We start from the raw sequence: 21,486 nt of genomic DNA, 5'->3' as shown, positions 1-21,486 counted from the left end.
TGTGTAAAAAAAAAGTGTAGCAATGCTGCCAAACTACCATACTCACAAATAACATTTCGGAGTTTTAAACGGCAAGGGTTTTCTTGGATATAAAATGGAAACCTTGAAAGAAAAGGGAAAAATATAGTAAATTTTCATAAAATTAAGAAAACAAAAAATAGGAAAAATAAAATAAATGAGAAACTAATAACACAAACATCAATAGATAAGTAGATTTGCAACAAATAAAAACTAGAAAATGAAAAAACGTTTGGCATTGAAAATAATGAAAAAATGTTTTAACGTTCGTTTTTTTATTAAACGTGTGTTTTTTTCTTTTAACGTTTTAAAAAAAAACACGTTTTTTTAATTTTTAAATGACAATTTAATTTATCATGTTCTTTGTGACACAACAAACTACTTATATGTATCCACACCATTACCCACTGCTCTTCCAAGATAATCCAAGATGCCCTCTATTGTTCCTTGCAACACCACCTTTCAAATCAAATAGAACTTGAACATCATATTTGAAAAGAATTAACATGGCATTATTATGAGAACAGTTTCACACAGAAGAAACCTCAAAATGATTGAATGTGGTCAGACTAAGAGAAATGATATTGAAAGATATACAAAATGTGTCATTTCTAATATTCTAACATTTAGATCCACAAGAGGGTGGGGGGGAGGGGGGAGAGAGCTAAACCTACAAAAACCACGAACACACAATTATGACCAATTAAAACCCCGTTGTACTTATAGGTGACAAAAGTATAGAACTTTTGTTCCTATAATAAACAATTCATTTCTAAGTGTTGGATTATATTCGTGGCTGGACTCGATGTTAAAAACTCAAATTTTTCAACATCAGAATTGGAGCAATGTCAAAATTTTACAAAAAAAATATGAAAAAATGCAATTTCAAAGCAAATTTTGAATCTAAAGAACAATTTAAATTCAAATCATGAATTTGACTCGTGACATGAATCCTAACATAGGATTATGAGTCCAAACTGGATTCGAATTAGAATTTGAAATCCCAATCCAATTACCAATGTCATTTGAAATCCATATCCGATTGCAAAATTCAAATTTTGATTTAAATCTGAGAATTACATCTAATTCGGTCTAGAATGATGTGTGGGACCCACATGTAGTGCCACCTAGGTCATGTGGTCAAAAGCCCCAAAGGGTTACGCACTTCTTCTTTTCAAAAATATCTCCTCACAGTTACTTTACTCAGTCAAAGTACAATTTAGCTCAATCAAGATCTTTCCTAACTCAAATTCATCAAATTATCTCAATCAAATCAATATCAGCTTGCAGATGAGCTTCGACTTTGGTTATTTGGTCAAATTTGACTAATTTAGACAATTGTGCCCTTCTATAATCAAATTGAGATTTCAGAACTTAAATTGGGATTTTATGAAAGGAAAATGTACATTTTAATTTGTCAAATATATAAATCAAAAAATTGAAATTCAATATTTAAAACCAAATTTTGATTCAATTGAGATCCATTTTCAATCAAATTGTGGACGAAAATACCTTTTTAAGCCAAATTCAATAAAATTTTCAAAATTTATTCAAATTTAAATTCAATTGTTATAATTCAATAACATTTAGAGCTTAGTATTTTTGAGGTCTTCATCAAATTGCTGCAGCAATGAGCTAGAAGGAAAAGCCAAGGAGGAGAAAAAAAATATCATCCAAGCCCCCTTCCCTCTCTCTCATTTCCTTCTTCACCTTCCCCTATTCTCTTTATCGATTTTGCCAAGTTAGGTTGCTTAAGTGAACCCTTACTTAGGATTTTCATGGTGAGAAGCTCTCTCTTCCCACTGCAAATTCCAACAAGTAAGTCATTCTTCTTCTTACTTTGCTAAGCTTGAATCCAAGTTTGGATTCTTGCTTAGGATTGCTTGAATTAAAAGACAAGCAAAGAGGAAGACCAAGCATCAAGACCGACCATAAAGTAGGTAATTCCAATTCATTTTTCTTCTATTTCAGTTTCTTGCTATTTATTTTTAATTCCAGCACTCATGGGAAGGATTTATTTTCATATTTTTCATGGTTGGGAATGACGTCCTGCTAAAGAAAAAGCCACGAATCAAATGTATATATCAACGCATGATGCATGCATGAATCAGTGATTTCCACGTGAGAATGAGGTTTGCTATAGTATATATAATATAAATGCCAATTATGGATGGACACATTCTTATAAAAGTGATCCACCTTTGCATTGTGAAATTAAAGATGAACCAGCTTGAGTGTTCTCTTATTTCCTTTCATTTAAAAGTCATTTTAATTTGTTTTTTTTTTATTTTAATGGATTAAGGGCGGTAGAGAGGATTAGAAACCAGTTTTCAATCTCCCTACGTAATGAAACCCAGCCATTAATCATCATGATTCATAGGCCATGTGATCCCTCGTTAAACTTTTCATTTGGAGGGATAACGTGTGCATATATATATATATATATATATATATATATATATATATATATATATATATATATATATATATATATATATATATATGCACGTGCGATCTCTTGATTAAGAGTCATGCTTTTCTTTTAAAATCAGGTTGAAACATGTTTTCAAGTTGATTTTAAGAAAAGAAGATCATTATGTTGATTTTCATAGTGCGAAGGTATGAAATCACTTTCATTTCATCTTAAAGTTTTGTTTAATTCCAGCAACTCATACACAAAGTGTATGTAATTTGCTGAAATTAGATCATACTTTACAGGGGTTGGTTTAGAAATTTTAAAGTTTACATGCTTGACATGCTAATGTTAAGCAACAAAGTGGCTATGTCTTGTAGAACAATAAAAAGTTTTAATCCTATCTAATCGGCTCTTTAAAATTCCTTTTAGAAATTGTTGATTTTAGTTATCAATTTTCAAACTTACATGAAATTTATTATATATCAAGAACAATGTAAGATCATACTTAAGACCCTAATCTTTATATCCCCTAAAGAACAAAATCAAAAGTGTTTTAATAGTCCAAGAAATGGATGAATTTTTTAGCACAAGAATTTGGAATTTAGCTTGATTTTGGGGAGAAAGAAAAGTTATTAGAATTTCATGACATGAATGAGAGCATGTGGCACATGCTTTTTGCCACTTGGATGTTTAGTTCACATGGAGTCAAACTGAATTTCATCATTTTCTAAGAGTCAAACACTCTTATAATCAATATTTAATTTTAAATCATTTAAATTGGAATAAAATCTGATTTTTATGGCAATTTTGAGGAAAATAGATAATAGCCACGTTTCCCCAATATTTAAAAGGTGGATTTCATCTATATTTGCCTAAATTTTAATTCTTTCGAGATTCTCATCCGTGACACAAGTTTACTGCTTCTCTAACTTGTGCTTGAGAATATGATAAGAACATTTAAAGAAAGTCCTATATTTTAATTAAAATCAATCTTTAAGTGTATATTGTATGATGTGTGATTTCAAATGAATAGACTTTGAGAGATTATGAGAGAGGTGAGCATGAATGTTTCAAATGAATGAACTTTGAGAGATTATGAGAGAGTGAAGAATCTATGTCTCATGTAGTATCGTTTTGTATTTCGCACATTCACACTCACTCAATGTCAATAGCACCACATGCATCTTCTCAAGAAATTAAGCGATTCAAATTTGAGTTGCAAAAAAATGGTGACCATGTCATATTGCAACAAGAATTTGTGAACTTCACTTAACTTTCAAAGAAAACACAAGCATGCATTAATAATCTTGGCCAAAATATATGTAGAAAACAACACGTTTTGTAATAATTTGGAACCTATGTTTCATCACAAGAATGAACTCTACCTAACTAAAACCCAAGTTTCTAATATTTTATACCAAATCACATGATTTGGCAAAAGAAAATTTTTCTTGCTAAGGTTACTTAGCCATGTTCCAAAAATTGATCATAAGATGTTCACAATTTCAATCCAAAACTCATCTTCAGTTCACAACAAAAAGTTAATTTCAATCTTCAAAATCCCCAATTAAAACTATTTTCAAGAATCATGGATTTCAAAACAATGGCACAACAAAGGTTTTCAAATCAACTTGAAAACCCTCCAATCTTCAAATAACATACAAAAAAAAATCATTTTCCAAGGAATCTATTTTTGAATACAATTCAAATCCTTATTCAAGATAACTTTGGATTCTTGAATCCAAAACCTCAATGCACAAGCATATAGGATTTGCATCAATAACTATAATGGTCTGAATAATCCTTAGTCCTTGGTCCAATTACCCCTGTGAAAAGCGGCAGGAATGGTTGGACCTCGTACCGACGGGCAGATCCCTTTCTCATGAATTTTTTTTTCAAAATTAATTAAAAAAAATTGCTGATTGTGCATTCAACGCCCCCGAGGACAGGGTAGGGGCCCGTCATCGTCTGTCTAAAGATTTATTGGATCATATACAAGTTGTGTGGGATATCATTGCACAAAACTTTCATGCATATGGCATCATGTAGTAAACATTGAGGAGATTCCATGAACCCTTTTACTTCAATTTGTCATACCATCCTCCATTTAGGAGTTGTATGAAGCCCATGTATGCTCTCAAATCTTTAAATCTATCTTGTTGGAATTTATGCAACACGCCATCTATTTTGCATCTTCTCATGAGTTTTTTTTTTAAAAAACAAATCCTTACCTACATCATATCTCAGTCACTCAGTTTTCGGGCTATTTTAGGACATTAGTCTAAGATATAGCTTATAATTGGACCACCCAATGGAACTAAAAGTCCCCTGATTAGTACCAAAATGGACAATAGTCTGATATATCGATGGGTGAACAAGGAGATTGGAGAGCCCAAATCTAGAGAACCCTTGGAGGAGTCTATGCTAGTACCATATATTTGGTATATAGGTATACATTGAACTTGGGATAAATCAGGAACATTTACCCATTTATTCTCCATAGGTTTCAAGATCAATTTTCAAAACATGCATATAGGCAAAAGTCCTAGGGAATGCATTATCAAATTTTCATTAATTGCTTGTTTGAATGCATGAGATGTGATGTTTTACAACGCCTCCAAACCCATGTCCAATGCCAAAACTCTTCTCAAGTTTCTATGGGCAATTTATGTCAACATCTAATACTTTCTTTTGTCCAGATAAACTCAGAAAGCATTTTCCCATATAACCACATCCTATTCGGGTCATGTCAAGGGCGATCTGGATTTCACATCATCCCAAATGGAGTCTACCTACCCAGTAGTATCATTAATTGTACCCAACTTTCTGATGTATGTTGTCGAGCCACTTAGAAGATTGTGGTCTCGAAGAAGCAGCCAGTCTTGCCATGCAACCTGTTAACAACAGTCTAATTCATGTGATTGTTGAAAGATAGAACCCAAGAACCAGCACATTCTGGTTCACATAGAGTGAAATGACAATCATCTAGATGGGTTTTCTAGCATTATGGGTGATCCAAGAGGACCAATTGAAGACCAGTTCCTTGTGAACCAAGGTCAAGTCAATACTCTAGAAGTAGTCTGTAAACTCACAGGAAAACAAGCTGGCCCTTTCTAGAGAAAGATGGACATCAATACCTCCAACTACATGAACTTGGTGAAGCATATTTCCAATATGTCAACCCTACTTTACTATCTAGAAGTGTTGCAGACAAGTACAAAAAACTCCAAGGTGACTTGTACGGCGTATCTCATCTTCTTCAACAATGAAAAACACATAATGTATTTTCGCACAACTTGCCTCTTTCAAAAAATGGGGGCATGTCAAAGTCTGTCGCACAACTATAGCAATGGCAGCCTTAGAATTCCTTTACCGAGAATTGACCAAATTTTCAATTGGGGATATGGATTTGATAGAAGGATGTGTTCTTCGCACTACAAGCATGGTTCTACAAACACATGGGGCCACAATCATGCCATTTTAAAAAGAGACAGTCAATTATCTAGTATGGGCTACTATCATAGGAAGATAGAGGAAGTGGATGACTCCACCATCATTTGGAACTTCTTTGATCGATACACCTACAACCCAGTAGAGGACCATGTGTTTGTAGAATGAAGTCCACCATCCGTAATCCTTTTTAGTGCAAAGTTGTCAGTGTTTGAACGTTATAAAGTCTTATCAATCTCATTATCCTTTCAATTTGCAATCAAAATTTGCTATTTTGTCATTTATATAAATTATCTCTCATCAATTCAATCCTAACATTTTTAATTTTTCTTCTTCAAAGTGAACATCTCTTTTATAGTCGAGACTAGAGCCAATAAAGACGGAGGATGGAAATGGAACCAGAATAAGCTTTCATGGGAGACAAGGAAGAAGAATCCTCTTAGAAACACTTCCCAAGACAAAAGCATATGATCCGAAATATGAATAATATAAGAAATTCCAGAGATACATTATCTTGTTTAATGAAGAGCAAGCCCAGGCAGAGAAAGCCAAGAAGAAAGGAAGAAAACGAAGAAATCTTCGTCGAACTGTTTTGATTCTTTGAAGATGCTACCATAGAATCCAGTAGTAAGGAAGAACGAAAGACTCCCTAGAAAAAGAAGAAAGGGAATCCTAGAAAGAAAAAATTTAGGAAGTTGAAAAGAAGTTGAACAAAGTTCAACTTAAAGGCAAGAACAAACGTAATTTCACCTGCAAAGATTTCTACGAAAGTTTTGAAAACGATAAGCACATGACAAATTTATAAAATTTGATGCCATGGAGACCCAAAGATTTGGCCATCTTCTTTGCGGAATGCCATAAATTTCGCTACAATTGTAAAGCTCTTTTCAATGCTTCCGAAGAAGCTTGGAAGGAATTGCAGCAGTGGTACTGGGAGCACATCAATCCAATTGAATTGAAAAATTTTGACAAACTAATCAACCTTTTCATCAACAATTTGACACAACCACTGAGGAGTCTCATTTCTAATACTCCAATCAAATCTTTCATTGATCTTACTAAAAGAGCATAATGCAACGAAGTAGGGATTGAAAATGGAGCTTTTGATGTTGTCATCCCAATAAAGGTTAGAGAAGATACAAAGAAGAACAACAAGAGTCAAAATGCACCAGCCAACATTATATCCAATGCCGCCACCATCAAAAAAAGAAAGGGCATACTATTCTGAGAATCATGGAGTAGTGGACAAAGTAGCAGTAGCAGCGGCCCTAAGAACAAACATCCTGGATTGAGACACGACAAAAAATTCACCCTATTAGAACACAGTTACGAAGAAGTCATGCACATGAAGAAAAAACAAAGAATAGTTCTACAAATTTCATCGTGCTCTAGGACACAATACAAAAGATTGTCTTGTGCTAAAAATATTGTGCAACATGCAGACAACATAGAAATCATCAAGGAGTTTACTGAACAACTGGATATCCTCAAAAACTCTTTTCCTAAACATGAGAAAGGACCAGTTGCAATGGTCAGGTTTTCAACAAATCATCAAGTCATGGTGGCAAACAAAAGGGATTAAGCATCCCGGGATTTCTTGGAGTTACTTTTCAATCATGACAAATGATCCTTCAATCCACAAACTAGACCAGCAAACAAAACAGTCAAACAAAGATCGCTCAAAAGTCACAAATATGGGATCTTGAACCCTTGGAAGCCATTTTCAAGAAGGAAGGAATTAACCATAACTGGAGAAATGAATGGGCTTTTGGACTATACAGAAATGGTCTCACAACATTTTCTAATAAAGATCTACCAAATGAAGGCACATTGTATAATGATGCCTTGCACATAGTGGTAGAAACAAGGGGCACCAAAGTCTCTGATGTCAAAATCGAGGGAAGAGCAAGCCTGAACATTTGTCCACAATAGACTACATTAAGCATAAAGCATGCTGACTATACCCCATCATCAGTTTTCATTCATTGATATGATGGAATAGGACAACCTTGCATATGAAGTACATGTCTGGATATGAATATCTCCAAGACGTATAATCAGGTTTTATTTGATGTGGTGGATATAAAACTCTCATTCAATCTGTTGCTTGGCAGACCCATTGATCTATATTACCAATGCGGTTCCTTATACTCTACATCAGTGCATCAAGTGGACTCACAACATGAATACTATAATAATTTATGTAGAGGACAGGCAAAATCATCTTGTGCATCCACTAATTCTAGTACCAATATATACAATTAAGGTACTTAGTATTCGAGTATGCAAAGTGGAAAAAATATTCCAAGGTGTTAGCAAATTGGCTATTCAGAAGACAAAAAAACAAATGTGGGTGAAAAAAGCTACCATGCTTGAAACAAGTTACAGAAGTCATTCATTATTCAAAAATTTCTGCCAGAATGAGAAAGGATGGGATTTACTCATATGCTATGACTATCAGCCATTCACTGGCCTTGGCAAACATGAAAATGAAATCTTGGAGTTGATTACCTTGACAAGACAATGAGGCACTCAAGCCCTAGGATGTCAAAGTTATGAAAAAGTGGCTGTCGAAGAAGGATTCAAGCATGTATCTTTTGTCAAGAGCAATAGGCCTGTTCACCATCAATCTGAATCAACAAATCTACTATCATTTTGTCATCTAGTCATTATTTTGTCATTTTGTTGTCATTGTACTCCAATAGACCATGTGTCTTCATTCGGTAATACCTTCAAAGATGCAATGACATATGCAGGTTACTTCCATATAAAATGTCTAATATTCAATTTAACCTCTTTATAATCTTTAGGATGACACCTGAGGATCAAATGTCACTTCAAGGATGTAAATCCAAGACTCACCGAGGTAGAATGCCCAGATTTCATCCAAATAAAAAGACAATATCAACCGTTACCATTGATTAATGACCCGATTGAGGAAATTGACATTGGCATAGAAGAAAAAACCACAAATTTTGCAAATTGGAACAAGTCTTTCAACAAAAGAAAGAGAAAAGTTGATAAACTTCCTCAAAAATCATCAAGAAGCCTTTGCAAGGACTTATAAAGACATGTCAGCACAATCGTCAAACAAGTGTCTCGGTGGCAAGTATCCCTTCTATGAAGGACTTGTCTCCATAGGAATATCTGAATCCACAAAGTTGGTTGACAGTGAAACCATCGTGGGGCACTTCATGGAAGAGCTGGTGGATCTGCTTTGGCTCTTGTAGGTAGACGACTGAAATGGATCAAACATTGATGTTTGGCTGGAGCAGGAGTCACAGGGGCGGCATGTCGTCCATATGAGGTCGCTACCAGTGTCGAGGGTGGCCCAGTAGAGGCGGGGATGGGGTACCAAGTGAGAGTTTCATGAGATACTCGCCAGAGCCAGGCATCACGGGGCTAGAGATCATGCTGGTGGTTTTGGCAAATAGTGAAGTGATGCGGCGGCAGTGCAATATGGAGCGCAAAACGAACTATTTGGCTTGTTGGGCTAGAGTGAATGAAAGGTCATAGAGAGGAGAGAGTGATGAGTCTCAATGAATGAGGTCTATGGAGAAGCCAAGAGGTTTGGAAGCGAATATGCTGGTAGGGCTAGGCAGCACTGCAAGTAGGAACAGCTGGAGGAGAAGGCGGGATGCTGAGGATAAGGCAGCCATGGTGAGCACTAAAAGGTTGCCGTATTAAGGAGAAATGCGTAGATATTTATAATGGAAGTTATAGTTAAGGTCACTGCTGATTAAGGTGGGGACGTGGATTTGGAAATTGTGCAGAAAATAAACATGTGATCAAACTAAGTAACATATTCATTGGTGTAATTAGTAACCATCACAATGGAGAAAAGTTGGTAGCATGTTACACTTAAGCAAAGCTCGTAGTGGTTGGTTGGACTTCCACAATTTTTTTTTTCTGTCTTTTCATTGGACCCAGTCAAATCAAGATCTGAATATTAGTCTTCAAAACTTTGGATCACAAATATTGGAAGACTTTCCTCACAAATATTTGAAGGACAGACACTTTAATGTATTATCAATGGTGACGGCAATAACCGGTGAATACGTTGCAAGAAGAGATTGTTTGAAGTTTTTGTCATTTGTGTTGCCCTTGTAAGGCACGGTATCCCTGCTCCAAAACCCGTCCATTGACCAGCTTAAACCATCAAGCTTGAAGTGAAAATCTCTGTCCCATTCTCTCTCTACACATATACATAGATGTCTTTCTACCCTTAGATATTATGGGCTTTCACCCGCTGATATTTCATATGATTATTCAAAGTTACTCTGCTCACTCATGAGGGCCGATTGATTCACTATAATGAATGAATGAGAGAAAAATAAAAAGAAAAATGTGACGAGTATTTTTCTTATATATGATTAGTTTATATGTTTTTTTTACTTATTTATTTCTCAACCATCCATCACGACTGATTTAATGATCTTTATAAGAATACACACACACACACACACATATATATATATATATATATGTATATACATACTGGATGTTGACTGGTCATCAAAAATTAAAAATCTGTCATTGAAAAAGTGTCGACTATTTTTCTTGCAGCAATAGTTCACGATGCTTTGGCCATTATTTATCAAACTTCCAAGTTTCTCGGTTTACTCATCTGATAATGTTATCTTACATATTTGAATTACATATATAAAAAAACGTTTAAGAGTATCAGTAGCTTTTTTCCATGGTAGCAGTGATTGGCAGGCATTACCTGGCCACTAACAAACTCATGCATTGAGTGATTTTTTTTCCACTCTCAAGAACGTAAAACATTCCATGTTTGGTTTGAGGTTGAACTTGCTTTCACATGCATGGCCCATAAATATTATTAACCAACAAATTTTGGGTGGTGGCCAGCCCTCCGCTAGGCTAAAAGAATGAAAACTCAGCCGGATAAATCTTGACATCAGAGCATAATCTTGGACTCTTTCTCTTTATATGTTTGAACTCTTTGTCCTTGAAAAGAGCAGTCGACCTTTTGGTTGTTGTTAGCTGATAGCCATTCTCTCGGGCCAGGTTACCGATAATAGCTTGTGGACATCTAAAATGGTCTATTGCTTCCACTGAAAGAGGATGTGAGCTCCTTCATACTTATCTTTTTGTTTTCTGTCGACAAATTGCATGGTACTTGCTATTTTGTTATTTTACTTGATGCAGGAAACTGTGTGAAAATGGAATTACATCAAGAGCTATTTGACATGTACAGTAGATGCAGATCTGCTTACCAAAATAATACCCTCTTTGTCTCCTTTTTGGCAGATTAAAATGCACTTCGATTGCTGTTGATGAATAAGCACCATGTGGAAGACAATCAGCTCTGGTCAACTTTTGTCTTTCTTTTTTTTATTGCTGGTCTTCTTTTTCTCTTTCCTTTTTTTTTGCATTTTTAGTAAGTTAAAAAAAATATTACAGTTGTCTTGGTTGGACGACAATTTCCTGATCTTTAATTTGTAAAACTGTGCCAAGTATGGTAGATAATTAACATTTCCTGCTACAGTCCAATCCAAAAGTAAATGCACCAAAGGCTGGATATATAACATCACCTAAAATTTCTTGCTTGAATCATCAGTTCCTGTTGATGTATAAGTGCATTTCGTCGACACACAAAAGTTTCAGAATTTCTGGGTCGTTTAGTTATAAATTAGTTTAGGTTGTGTTTGTTTCATCTAGGATCTCAAATCTATGGATTTATGATCAAACCACCTACCCCCCTCCACTCATCTGACTTGAAATCCATAGTTGTTGACATGTAGCAAGGATTTAAAATCTAGGTAACCGAAACTAAGGATCACCCAAAACATACCTTTTTATGCAGCTTTGAATCTAAGATCTGAGGCTATCAAACAGAACCTTAGGCTGGAACAGTGAAATGACGGAGTAGCAACTCTTATCGTTTAACTGCGTCTTGGAGATGACTAGTTAAATAAAAGCAGTTGGTGCAAGTGCAGTATTTGTGGAAATATCTGAAAAAATTAGTCATGGTCATATATAGAGCAACCTGCAGTTAACAAGCTTTAATCTACAAAATTTTTTATGAAGGAATATCATCAACCTTATTAAAGGAATACAAATTCGACTCGTATCTTAATAGACCAATCTGCATATAATTAATAGACCAATCTACGTATAATTTCATCTGTTCATTTCATTTCAATGCTCCTTAGTTTCAGGCAAAATACATGTATAAAATTGGTCGAATGGTCACTCTCACTATAAAGTTACCCAGCCATTTAACCAAAGCTGGCATCCATCTAGTGCAGATATTGGAGAGTTAAGAGAAAAACATGGAGAAAATATAAAAACAAATATTAGACGACGAAAATGTCTGTTTTTGTTTTCTCTTTGTTTTTTTCTTAGTCATCTGCTATGATAAATCAGATGGTCATGGTTAGATGGCTGAGTGACTCAAACAACTAGATCGCCATTCAATCTTTCTATACATAAAACACCTAACCACTTATATGGTCAGATGATATATTTGTGAGTGACAATTGCTTGACCACATACTTTAACAGCAAAATGTATCTTTTATGAAAGTTTTTAGCAACATAAAAAAAAAAAAAAAGAATGTATGACCATATCGGTAGCTGATTCGTTTCAATTCTCTTTATCTCTCTCTCTCTCTCTCTACATATATATATATATATATATATATATATAAATCGCAACTCTCTATGCTATTTAAAAATCTGAGAATCCTACTACTATTAATTGGATCTTATTTCGGTCACCAAACCAGAATATTAAGTCTATCGGATTCAGATACGTAACTGACAAAGAAGATCTATTGACATTCGCTTGCACTGAATTCCAATTATTCCATTATGCAATGTGGTGTGGACGAATATAATCAGTCACGTCATAATATTTCACAAGCAAATTCCCGAAATATTAATGCTTGTATATTCCCGAAATTCGCCGTCTGCTGGTTACAACTTGCTTGATGTACTTCTCAAAATAATATTAAAACATTTAAAAAATAATTGTATCTTTAATATCAAGTTGACCAGAATAATCTTATTTTTTACATTATTTAGAGATTCATATGGCCCAAGTTCCAACTTAGTTTGAGTCAACGCCGGCCTCACCTGGATAATCTTTGTCTGCAATCCGCCATCCAAGTATTATTGAAAATTATTAATTGGGCACGTGATGTACCTACCCCTTAAATTTTATTTTCTTTTCTTTTTTTTTCTTTTTTTTAGTTTTGGTCTGACATGTTTGGTGTAAGAAAGCATGTCATCACAATGGTTGCGGCTGATGCCATGGCAACATAATGTTTATGACGAATACAATGTTTGATTTATACATGTTTTGTCATCCGCAATATTATATGCAGCACATTCGTTTGATTTTATACTTCTGTCATCTTTCGATATACATAATAAAAACCAGATTGCAATGATTACAATGTATTTTTTTCGATTTAACCTTACAGATATGATCTTAAGAATAAATTATTAGAAAACATATATGAAATTAATCATTTTTTAAATTAATAAGTTATTGGGAAACATATAATAAATTGATCATTTAACTATCTGTATATTTATAACAAGTCAAATTGAATGGCTTTCCTTGTACAGTGACGGCATTTTCACGCAAGATGGAACAACCCTACTTTTAAAGGAATTTTTTGGCTTTCTTGCTTTCTTGAAACAACACAGTCGTTATGATGCTAAGAATTCATGAGCAGCTTTTGTCTATAGCAAGTAAATAAATGTGAGTCTCGCCATATGAAAGTATGTTCTTGGATGGTTTCGTGTTTAACTTCAAGAGACGTAGCATAGCACAGCATATCAGCATTAAAGTTTTAACAAAATACCGACACAAACCGTAGACATTGTGTAGTTAAGTGGCAGATACAACAGTCAAAGAGCACATTTTGTTATGCATCACAAAATTTCATGTCAAAGTTTTGGCACATTCCGTGGCCATTATGCTTACCTAAACCAGCTTATGTCGCAACAAATTCAACCAACACACCATGGCCATTTCATCTGTAATAGTGTAGGCAACGGGACTTGTAGTGGTGGAGTTTTAGCTGTCACGATTACCTATTAGCAACAGAATTGTGAGTATCAGCGACTGCCAAAGCCTAGATAATATTCATAATTGCCATGTAGACATATATAACTTAACCTTAAAGCTTAAACGGAGGGGAAAACATCCTTAAAACGAAACACATACATTTATTGTACGTGGAAAACTAACAACATCGACTACATGACACTCAGATCTTCCATTGACATAAAACATAATTAAGCAGCGTCCAAAGCTGCCAATAGTAGACCAATACAGAGATCATCACAAAAGAAACTGTATATATATATATATATATATATATATATATATATATATATATATATATATATATATATATATATATATATATATATATATATATTGTATTAGCCTTGGGTACATTCAGCTGGTGCAAGAGAAAGCAGCCTCTTCCCCAAATCATACTTCACATGCATGTTCGGCTGCACAACATTACCGAAGATGGGCACCTCTCCGTCTTTAATGGCTAAGCAGGCGATTACACTTTCAACCATCCTAAAGATATTTGAAGGTGGCAGCTTCCAGTCTGCATTGGCGAAATGAAAGGTCATCTCCGGCAACCCTTCATATGGATCACCATTATTCTCTACATGGTGACACAGATAATCCTGTTTAGCTGGATAGAAGCATTCATGGTTTATGACGTTAGCCACCACATTTGCGACTTGATCGTACACATCCTTTGCAAGATAAGTCAGTGTGGTACCCGAGTCTATAATGATCGATCTGGCATCTCCCAACAATGCAGTCATCTGTGCACCACCAAATTGTATCTTGAGTCTGTTGTTTCCGATGCTTATGTCAATTAGGTTGAGCACATGATACGTGAGGACCACCTGGTGCCATTGGCACTTCTTGAACCCCTTCCTGGCCTGAAAACTCTGTGTCCTTACCGGATTTGAGCTGTCTGACGTGATTTCATTGCTATTGGGAGGAAGACAGTAGGCAAATTTATCATCAATAGAAGAGCCAATCTGATTTACAAGTGAGAGAGGACCACCTCCGAGGCCAACAAGGTCAGGAACTTCAAGCAAGGAGGGATTAGGAGGGCCATCCTGATGAACACAACCAGAGACAATTTCTGGAAGCTTGATGGTGCCAGCACCATTGTCAAACAAGAGCGTTTCCGAGGCCAGTATCACTTCTACGAAGGAGTTGTCTTCATAGGAATATATGAATCCGCAAAGTTGGTTGATAGTGCAACCATGAATGGGCAGTTCCATGCAAGAGCTGGCAGAGCAGGTCTGGCTCTTGTAGGTGGATGACTGAAGTGGATCAAACATTGATGTTTGGCCGGAGCAGGAGTCACAAGGATGGCACATCGTCCATATGAGGTCGCTAACAGTGACGAGAGTGGCCCAGTAGAGGTGGGATGGTGTAGCAAGTGAGAGTTTCATGAGATACTAGCCGAAGCCTGGCATCATTGGGCTGGTGATCATGCTGGTGGTATTGGCAAACCGTGAAGCATTCCAGCGGGAGGACAGAGCCGCCTGCTTCGCTCGTAGAGCTAGAGTGGATAAAGGGTCATAGAGAGGTGACAGAGATGAGTCTCAATGAATGAGGTGTATAGAAAAGCCGAGAGGTTTGGAAGCGAATATAGTGATAAGGTTAGTCAGTATTGCAAGCAGGAGCAGCTGGAGGAGGAGGCGGAATGGTAAGGAGGAGAAGAAGCCATGGTGAGGGCTAAATGGTTGCTGTATTAAGGAGAAATGTGTTGATATTTATAATGGAAGTCATAGTTAAGGTCGTGCTGACGAAGGGAAGGATTTGGATTTGGAAATTGTGGAGAGAAGAAGCATGTGGCCGATCACAATGGAGAAAAGTTAGTAGCATCTTCCAATGGTTAAGCTTTGGTAAATCTCAAAGTGGCTTCTTGGACTTCCACAATTTTTTTTTTGTGTGTTTTTTCATTTGGCTCTGCACAATCAAGATCTGAATATTAGTGTTGAAGAGTTTTCAAACACAAATATTTGAAGGAAGGACGGAGACACTTTAACATATTACCTAAGGTGACCGCAATAACTGCTGAATACATTGGAAGAAGAGATTGTCCTAGTGGTATTTCAAATTTTTTTATCAGTGTTGCCTTTGTAAGGCAATAAGGCATGGTAGTCCCTGCTCCAAAACCTGTCAATTGACCTCCTTAAACCATGAACCTTGAAGTGGTTGAAAATGAAAATCTCTCTCCCACACGCTCCTCTCTCTATACATATATATGCAGACGTCATTCCACCCCACGATGTTACGGGCTCTCATATGCTGATAGTTCATTGGGCAGAGGATCATGCGCTGAGGGTTTGCAGGTATGCTATGGTCATTTTGGCCATATCATTCTATGCCTCTTTTATATTTTTATATATATAGCAGAAAATTAAATGGTGACTTTGATTCTTCAAAGTTAACGACTATTTGATTCATTATAATGAATGGACGACAGAATACTAAAAAGAAAAAAGTGATAGGTATTTTTGTCATCTAATATTAGTTTACACTTTCTTTCTCTGCAAAGGACTCAGGTGAGAACCGGCAGCTTGGTGCTGCCCTCGAGTATTTCAGCAACCGAGGATGAAGGACTCGGCCCACCTGGCCGAGGGAAGTGAAAGCTTCTGCCGATTGCTGCTGGAATACGAGAGGGGTATCCTTCTCAGCTACGGCACTCCTTGCTGGTGATGAGTAGGCTCCAGTGGATAGAGGCTCGGTTGCCTCGAAGGTGAAGGCGCTCCTTAATTCTGCCATAGAGGATAGGTCCGCCTTGGTGAGGATAAGTAGGAGGGTCTTGGTTGGGTTGAGCTGAGCTGGGTCTGATGTGACCTTGTCTGGGCTCGACAAAATGCTAGGCTCGGTTGTGGTTAAGAGAGGTAGGTTCGGGTATGGCTAATATGTAGGTGGCATGCAGTGAGGTTAGGTCTAAAGGGCAAGGGTAGGATGGGAATGATGGATGATTAGGTGTTAGGGTCAGTTGGTGTAAGGTGGCGACACTTCCTCTACTTTAGGAAAGTCTCACATTAGCAACGGCTAGTGATGAGGTGGCCGCAGATTATGGCAAGAGAGTTGTGCGTAATGGATAGGAAGGATGAGGGGCCGTTATGGAAAGGTATGGCACGTGGAGAAATTGGAAAGCGCATGGGGGAATGAAGGGTTGGATATGGCAAGGGGTAATGGCGCATGGAAGGTTTCTTGTTTTGGAGATAAGAGATCATGGGCTAGGATCTCAGGGCGGTTATGGAAAGTGGGGAAAGGGGAAGCGCGTGGAGGTGGCTGGCTCCTACCTTTTTGGAATGCATAGGAGTGGGACACGCTATAAGGGGACTTGCCTTTGTGGTGGACTGTTACAAAGAGGACTGTTGGCGCTCGAGGGAGGCTGCTCCATCCAATAATTCTGGCAGCGAGAGAGTTGCAAAATGTGGCTGGCGGCTTGGGTTTCTCAACACCTAGCATGAGCTCTCAATGAAAAGCCAGAACTGCCCTTTACAAATTACACCTTAAGAGAATATGGTGGTTATAATCCATGGGCAATCCTAGAATGTTTTCGGGGCAACGGCTAGCTGTTTTGGTGAGGTGTTGCCAGAAAGTTGCCGACGCACAACCGGTCTTCATCCGTCACGCACAGCTCGACCGATACTCCTCTGATTCCAGCCAAACTAGGCCAAGACACTAGTAACTAATGGGCGTCCAAACTGATATGCATGACTTCACACACCAGTTTTGTTGGAACCTGCCCCTTGTTCTATCTGTGGCTGTGGCGGTTCCAGCAGCTTAGATCCAACAGAAGAATAGGATCTCGATGGCCATCGAATGACAGCTTTCTGCCGAATCTCTTTTCCACTACAAATGTTGAATGAGGGCTGTCGGTGGTTAGAGATGTCTCGATCAAACTCAGGGTTCAGCCTTAAGATTCCGATGTAGAACTGCCCCGTGGAAAGGATAGAACCGCGTCGTCCCTAAGCAGCTTCTTCCTTCACCTGATCTAGGATCTACAACTAGTTTTGCCATTTTAAAACCCATGGACCAAGCAAGATGGGCCAGATCGTGTACCTTAGGGCTAGTTCATTCAGATCTATAGAACAACCTTCAAATGGAAGTACCAAGGGGAGAACGGGTACTTGCCTATCTTCAAAGGATGCCGGTCGTCGATGCTACATAGGAAGAAATCACCCAAGTGTTGAACATCATTCTCCTATGCAGCCTTCCCATAGATCAATCCCAGCCTCTCAACGTCCTTGTGGTTAGGACGAATGCACCGTGGATTGAATAATACCTTGCTGGTTGGGATACATAGGTGGTATGAAGAACCATTGAAGGAGGTCGCTGGTAGCCCCTTCATGAGATCTACAACCTTGAATCCGCTCAGCTATGGAAGAAAGGACTTTAATAGAGAGAAGATGAAGAGAAAGAGGAAGCCCATGGGTGAAACAAGAGCTCCGACCATGCTGGTTGGGGTTGGAGAAGAGCTCTGGCCACCGTCGGTTGAGAACAAGTGGAGAAGACAATCCCCACACGGAGAAGGAGGAGTGAAAACGATACTCAATTCTTCATTGGCATAAAATGTGTTTAGGGTTTCCCCTTTGTACAAGACTTATATACATCAAAAGTGTCTCGGTTCTAAAGCTCTAACCTGAGATGAGACAAATGCAAAACGATTCTAAGTGTCTATAACTGAGACGTTACAAAAGCAACTAAAACAAAGTGCTAAAGCAAATCAAACATGGGCGCAGATGTTGATCCATTTGCGACCTCTCCAAAAGATCTCAGACTTGTGAATCCAAGGGGTAACTTACCTAGGTTTGCCCTAGGCTGCTCTGTTGTTTTTGTAAACGTTTCGACATCCGCTTTGATCTGGCCTAAACTGAGTTGTGGTCCACTATTCTGATCGTCAATCTCCACGGAACTCAGCTCCAGCCAGACTCTCTCCTTTCAGCCTTTGCTGCTCCATGCTCACCTCCCACTGCAGCCACATGAGTGTTGGCTAAAGGGAATCCAAGAGTTGGTCCTTCAACCTCGCCTAGGTGCCTTGTGGTGCCACCCACTCACGTGCTCTTGACCCGACATGCGTCGGCGCCGTGGTCGACACCTTCTGCATGGTTAGCTGCCCTGCTGCCGCAGCAATGGCCCTATCTCGCCTTCAGCCACACTGCTGGCTGGCCTCGGCATGGTTAACTTGAAAACTCTCCAATCTCCAAATTCATTTTCAAAACAAGTTCAAGTCACTTATTCAAAATGAATTTTGGTTCTGAAATCCAAAATCTCAATGCACATGCATATAGGATTTGCATCAATAACTCGTGCATGATGCAAGTGATCCTTTGTCCTTGGTCCAATTACCCCTGTTAAAGGTGTCTGGGACGGTTGGACCTCGTACCGATGGGCAGATCCCTTTCTCTTGAAATATTTTCTTCAAAACCTCAATTTTTAAAGAACTTTGCTGATTCACATTTCGACCCCCTTTGAGAAAGGGGTGGGGTGTGAACAGTACTCGGCTTATTGCTCACCCTTTTGTACAACCCAATAATTTCAAACAATGAGCCATCTATGAGGCCAATTGTATTTTTGTGTCTTATTTCTTTGAGCTTAACAGTTTGCACATTGTTTAATCTATGTTCCATTTCCTATAAAATTACTTGGGGGTGCCAGTTTAACTAATTTCTCTCTCCCACTCGGCAGCACAAACTACTATTTAAAATAAGAATAAAACATGTAATTCCCATCTCTTTTCCTCTCTCCCTCTCTTTGTCTCTATCTCTACATGCAAGAGGACTCAAAGGGCATGAGCTGTCACTTTGTTTCTTTCTTCCACCACATTTCACTTTCAGTGGAAGACAAGCCAAAAAAAAGGAGCCACCCTGTTGAATAGAACCATTAATATACATTATATGACAGTTCAATCATCCTTGATATTAAGGTTGCAGACTTGGTGGCAGAGACGCAGACTTAAGAGGTGGAATAAAAAGGCCCAAATCAAAATACGTATGTGAAGTTGGAAGATTGTGTTTCCCATGGCAATATGGTGGCTATGGAAGAACAGGAATTATGAACACCATGACAACCAGAAAAAATCAAAATCTGTTACATCAGAAGCAATTGATGTCTTTTTTATAGGACTTACCAAGTGCTAAATATGACTCCTCAAGCAAAATAACAAGTTTCTACTACTTTTCATCCTTTTTCATGTAGGAAGTCTCTCACGTATATCACCAACTTCAACACAAATCAGCATCAACCACAAAAGCATGTAGAAAACTGATATGCTAATGACATCACATTTGAAAGATGCCCTGCCTTGATCGACCAACTTCCCTTCCCTATTTTAAAGCTACTCACAGTACCTACACCACGGTCCTCATGAATCTTCATGATCGTCGATCAACACTAGCTATTGCCGGAAGGAATTCCCATCTTTCTGTTTGCTCTCGCTCCCTCTCTCTCTAGACATGCATAAGAACTGAAAAGGCATAGAGCTGTCACGTTATTTCATTCTTCCACCACACTTTCACTTTTAGTGATGGAGAATTCAAAAAAAGGTGAACCGTCCTGTTGAATTGAAATGATTAATTTACATGATAGGACTTTGTCAATCGTTCATGTTGTTAATTGTTCATGTTTGAGATGATGTTCACGCATAGTAAACTAATTTTTTTAATTAATATGCAAATAAACAATAAGAATGAGCGTTTGGGTTGGAATTTCTTCATTATTATGTTGATTTTGATGTTAGGATTTGTCCAACCTGAAAAAGCCCTTCAGTGTACATGTTAAAAAATGCATCTTCCTGAAATCACCCGAATATGGATCCCAATAAGAGCTTTTTAATGTTGCTCTCCATTTCCTTGTAATAGATGAAATGATTATTATTTATGCTCACATATAAAAATATTTGGATTCATGTTTCAAAAGAATTTTGAAAGCAAGAACCATCTTCAATGAGGCTTCGGAAACATAATTTAGCCTCTTGCATGAGCCCAAGTTCCTCATCGACTTATATAGAAAAACTGAAGTCAGATATTTTTCAAGTTATTTCTTGATTTCAACATTCATAAAGGCATATGTGTATATACGTGTCATATACTTATACATACACATAATTACCTCTCTTTGTCTTCTTTTCCCTACAGTTTAACATTTTCGTTTACATTTTTTTTATATACGTACACATATAAATCAATTTGTATGTGCATTTCATTTTCTCTCTCTAAAATCTCTCTCTCTAAAAAAAACTTCTTCTACCAGCATACACATAATTACCTCTCTTTATCTTCTTTTCCCTATAGTTTAACATTTTCTTTTACAATTTTTTATATACGTATACATATAAATGAATTTATATGTGATTTTATTTTCTCTCTCTAAAAAAAATCTTCTTCTACCTCTCTCTTTCTATTAGATTTAAAATCTTTCTTTTATAACTTTTCACATATGTATACATGTGACTATATATATGTATACATATATGCACCTCTCTCTTTTAAAAATTAAGACATTACTAAGAATCATTTCTTCTTTATTTTCTTTTCATTTCTTTCAATTTT

General features: G+C 37.2%; 1 protein-coding gene across 1 annotated transcript in view; it reads right to left on the bottom strand.

The window, feature by feature from the left end:
* The window catches only part of LOC116257635 (aspartic proteinase CDR1-like), a 39,505-nt gene extending 24,145 nt beyond the window's left edge, over positions 1 to 15,360 (bottom strand). Inside the window, exon 1 of the mRNA XM_031634581.1 lies at positions 14,724 to 15,360. Coding sequence (XP_031490441.1) covers positions 14,724 to 15,360 — 637 coding nt within the window. The remainder of the gene's footprint in view (positions 1 to 14,723) is intronic.
* Positions 15,361 to 21,486: the final 6,126 nt, after the last annotated feature.

The sequence above is a fragment of the Nymphaea colorata genome, chromosome 7 (assembly GCF_008831285.2).
Source record: "Nymphaea colorata isolate Beijing-Zhang1983 chromosome 7, ASM883128v2, whole genome shotgun sequence".
NCBI classification, from domain to species: Eukaryota; Viridiplantae; Streptophyta; class Magnoliopsida; order Nymphaeales; family Nymphaeaceae; genus Nymphaea; species Nymphaea colorata.
This window is presented reverse-complemented; position numbering and strand designations above follow the sequence as displayed.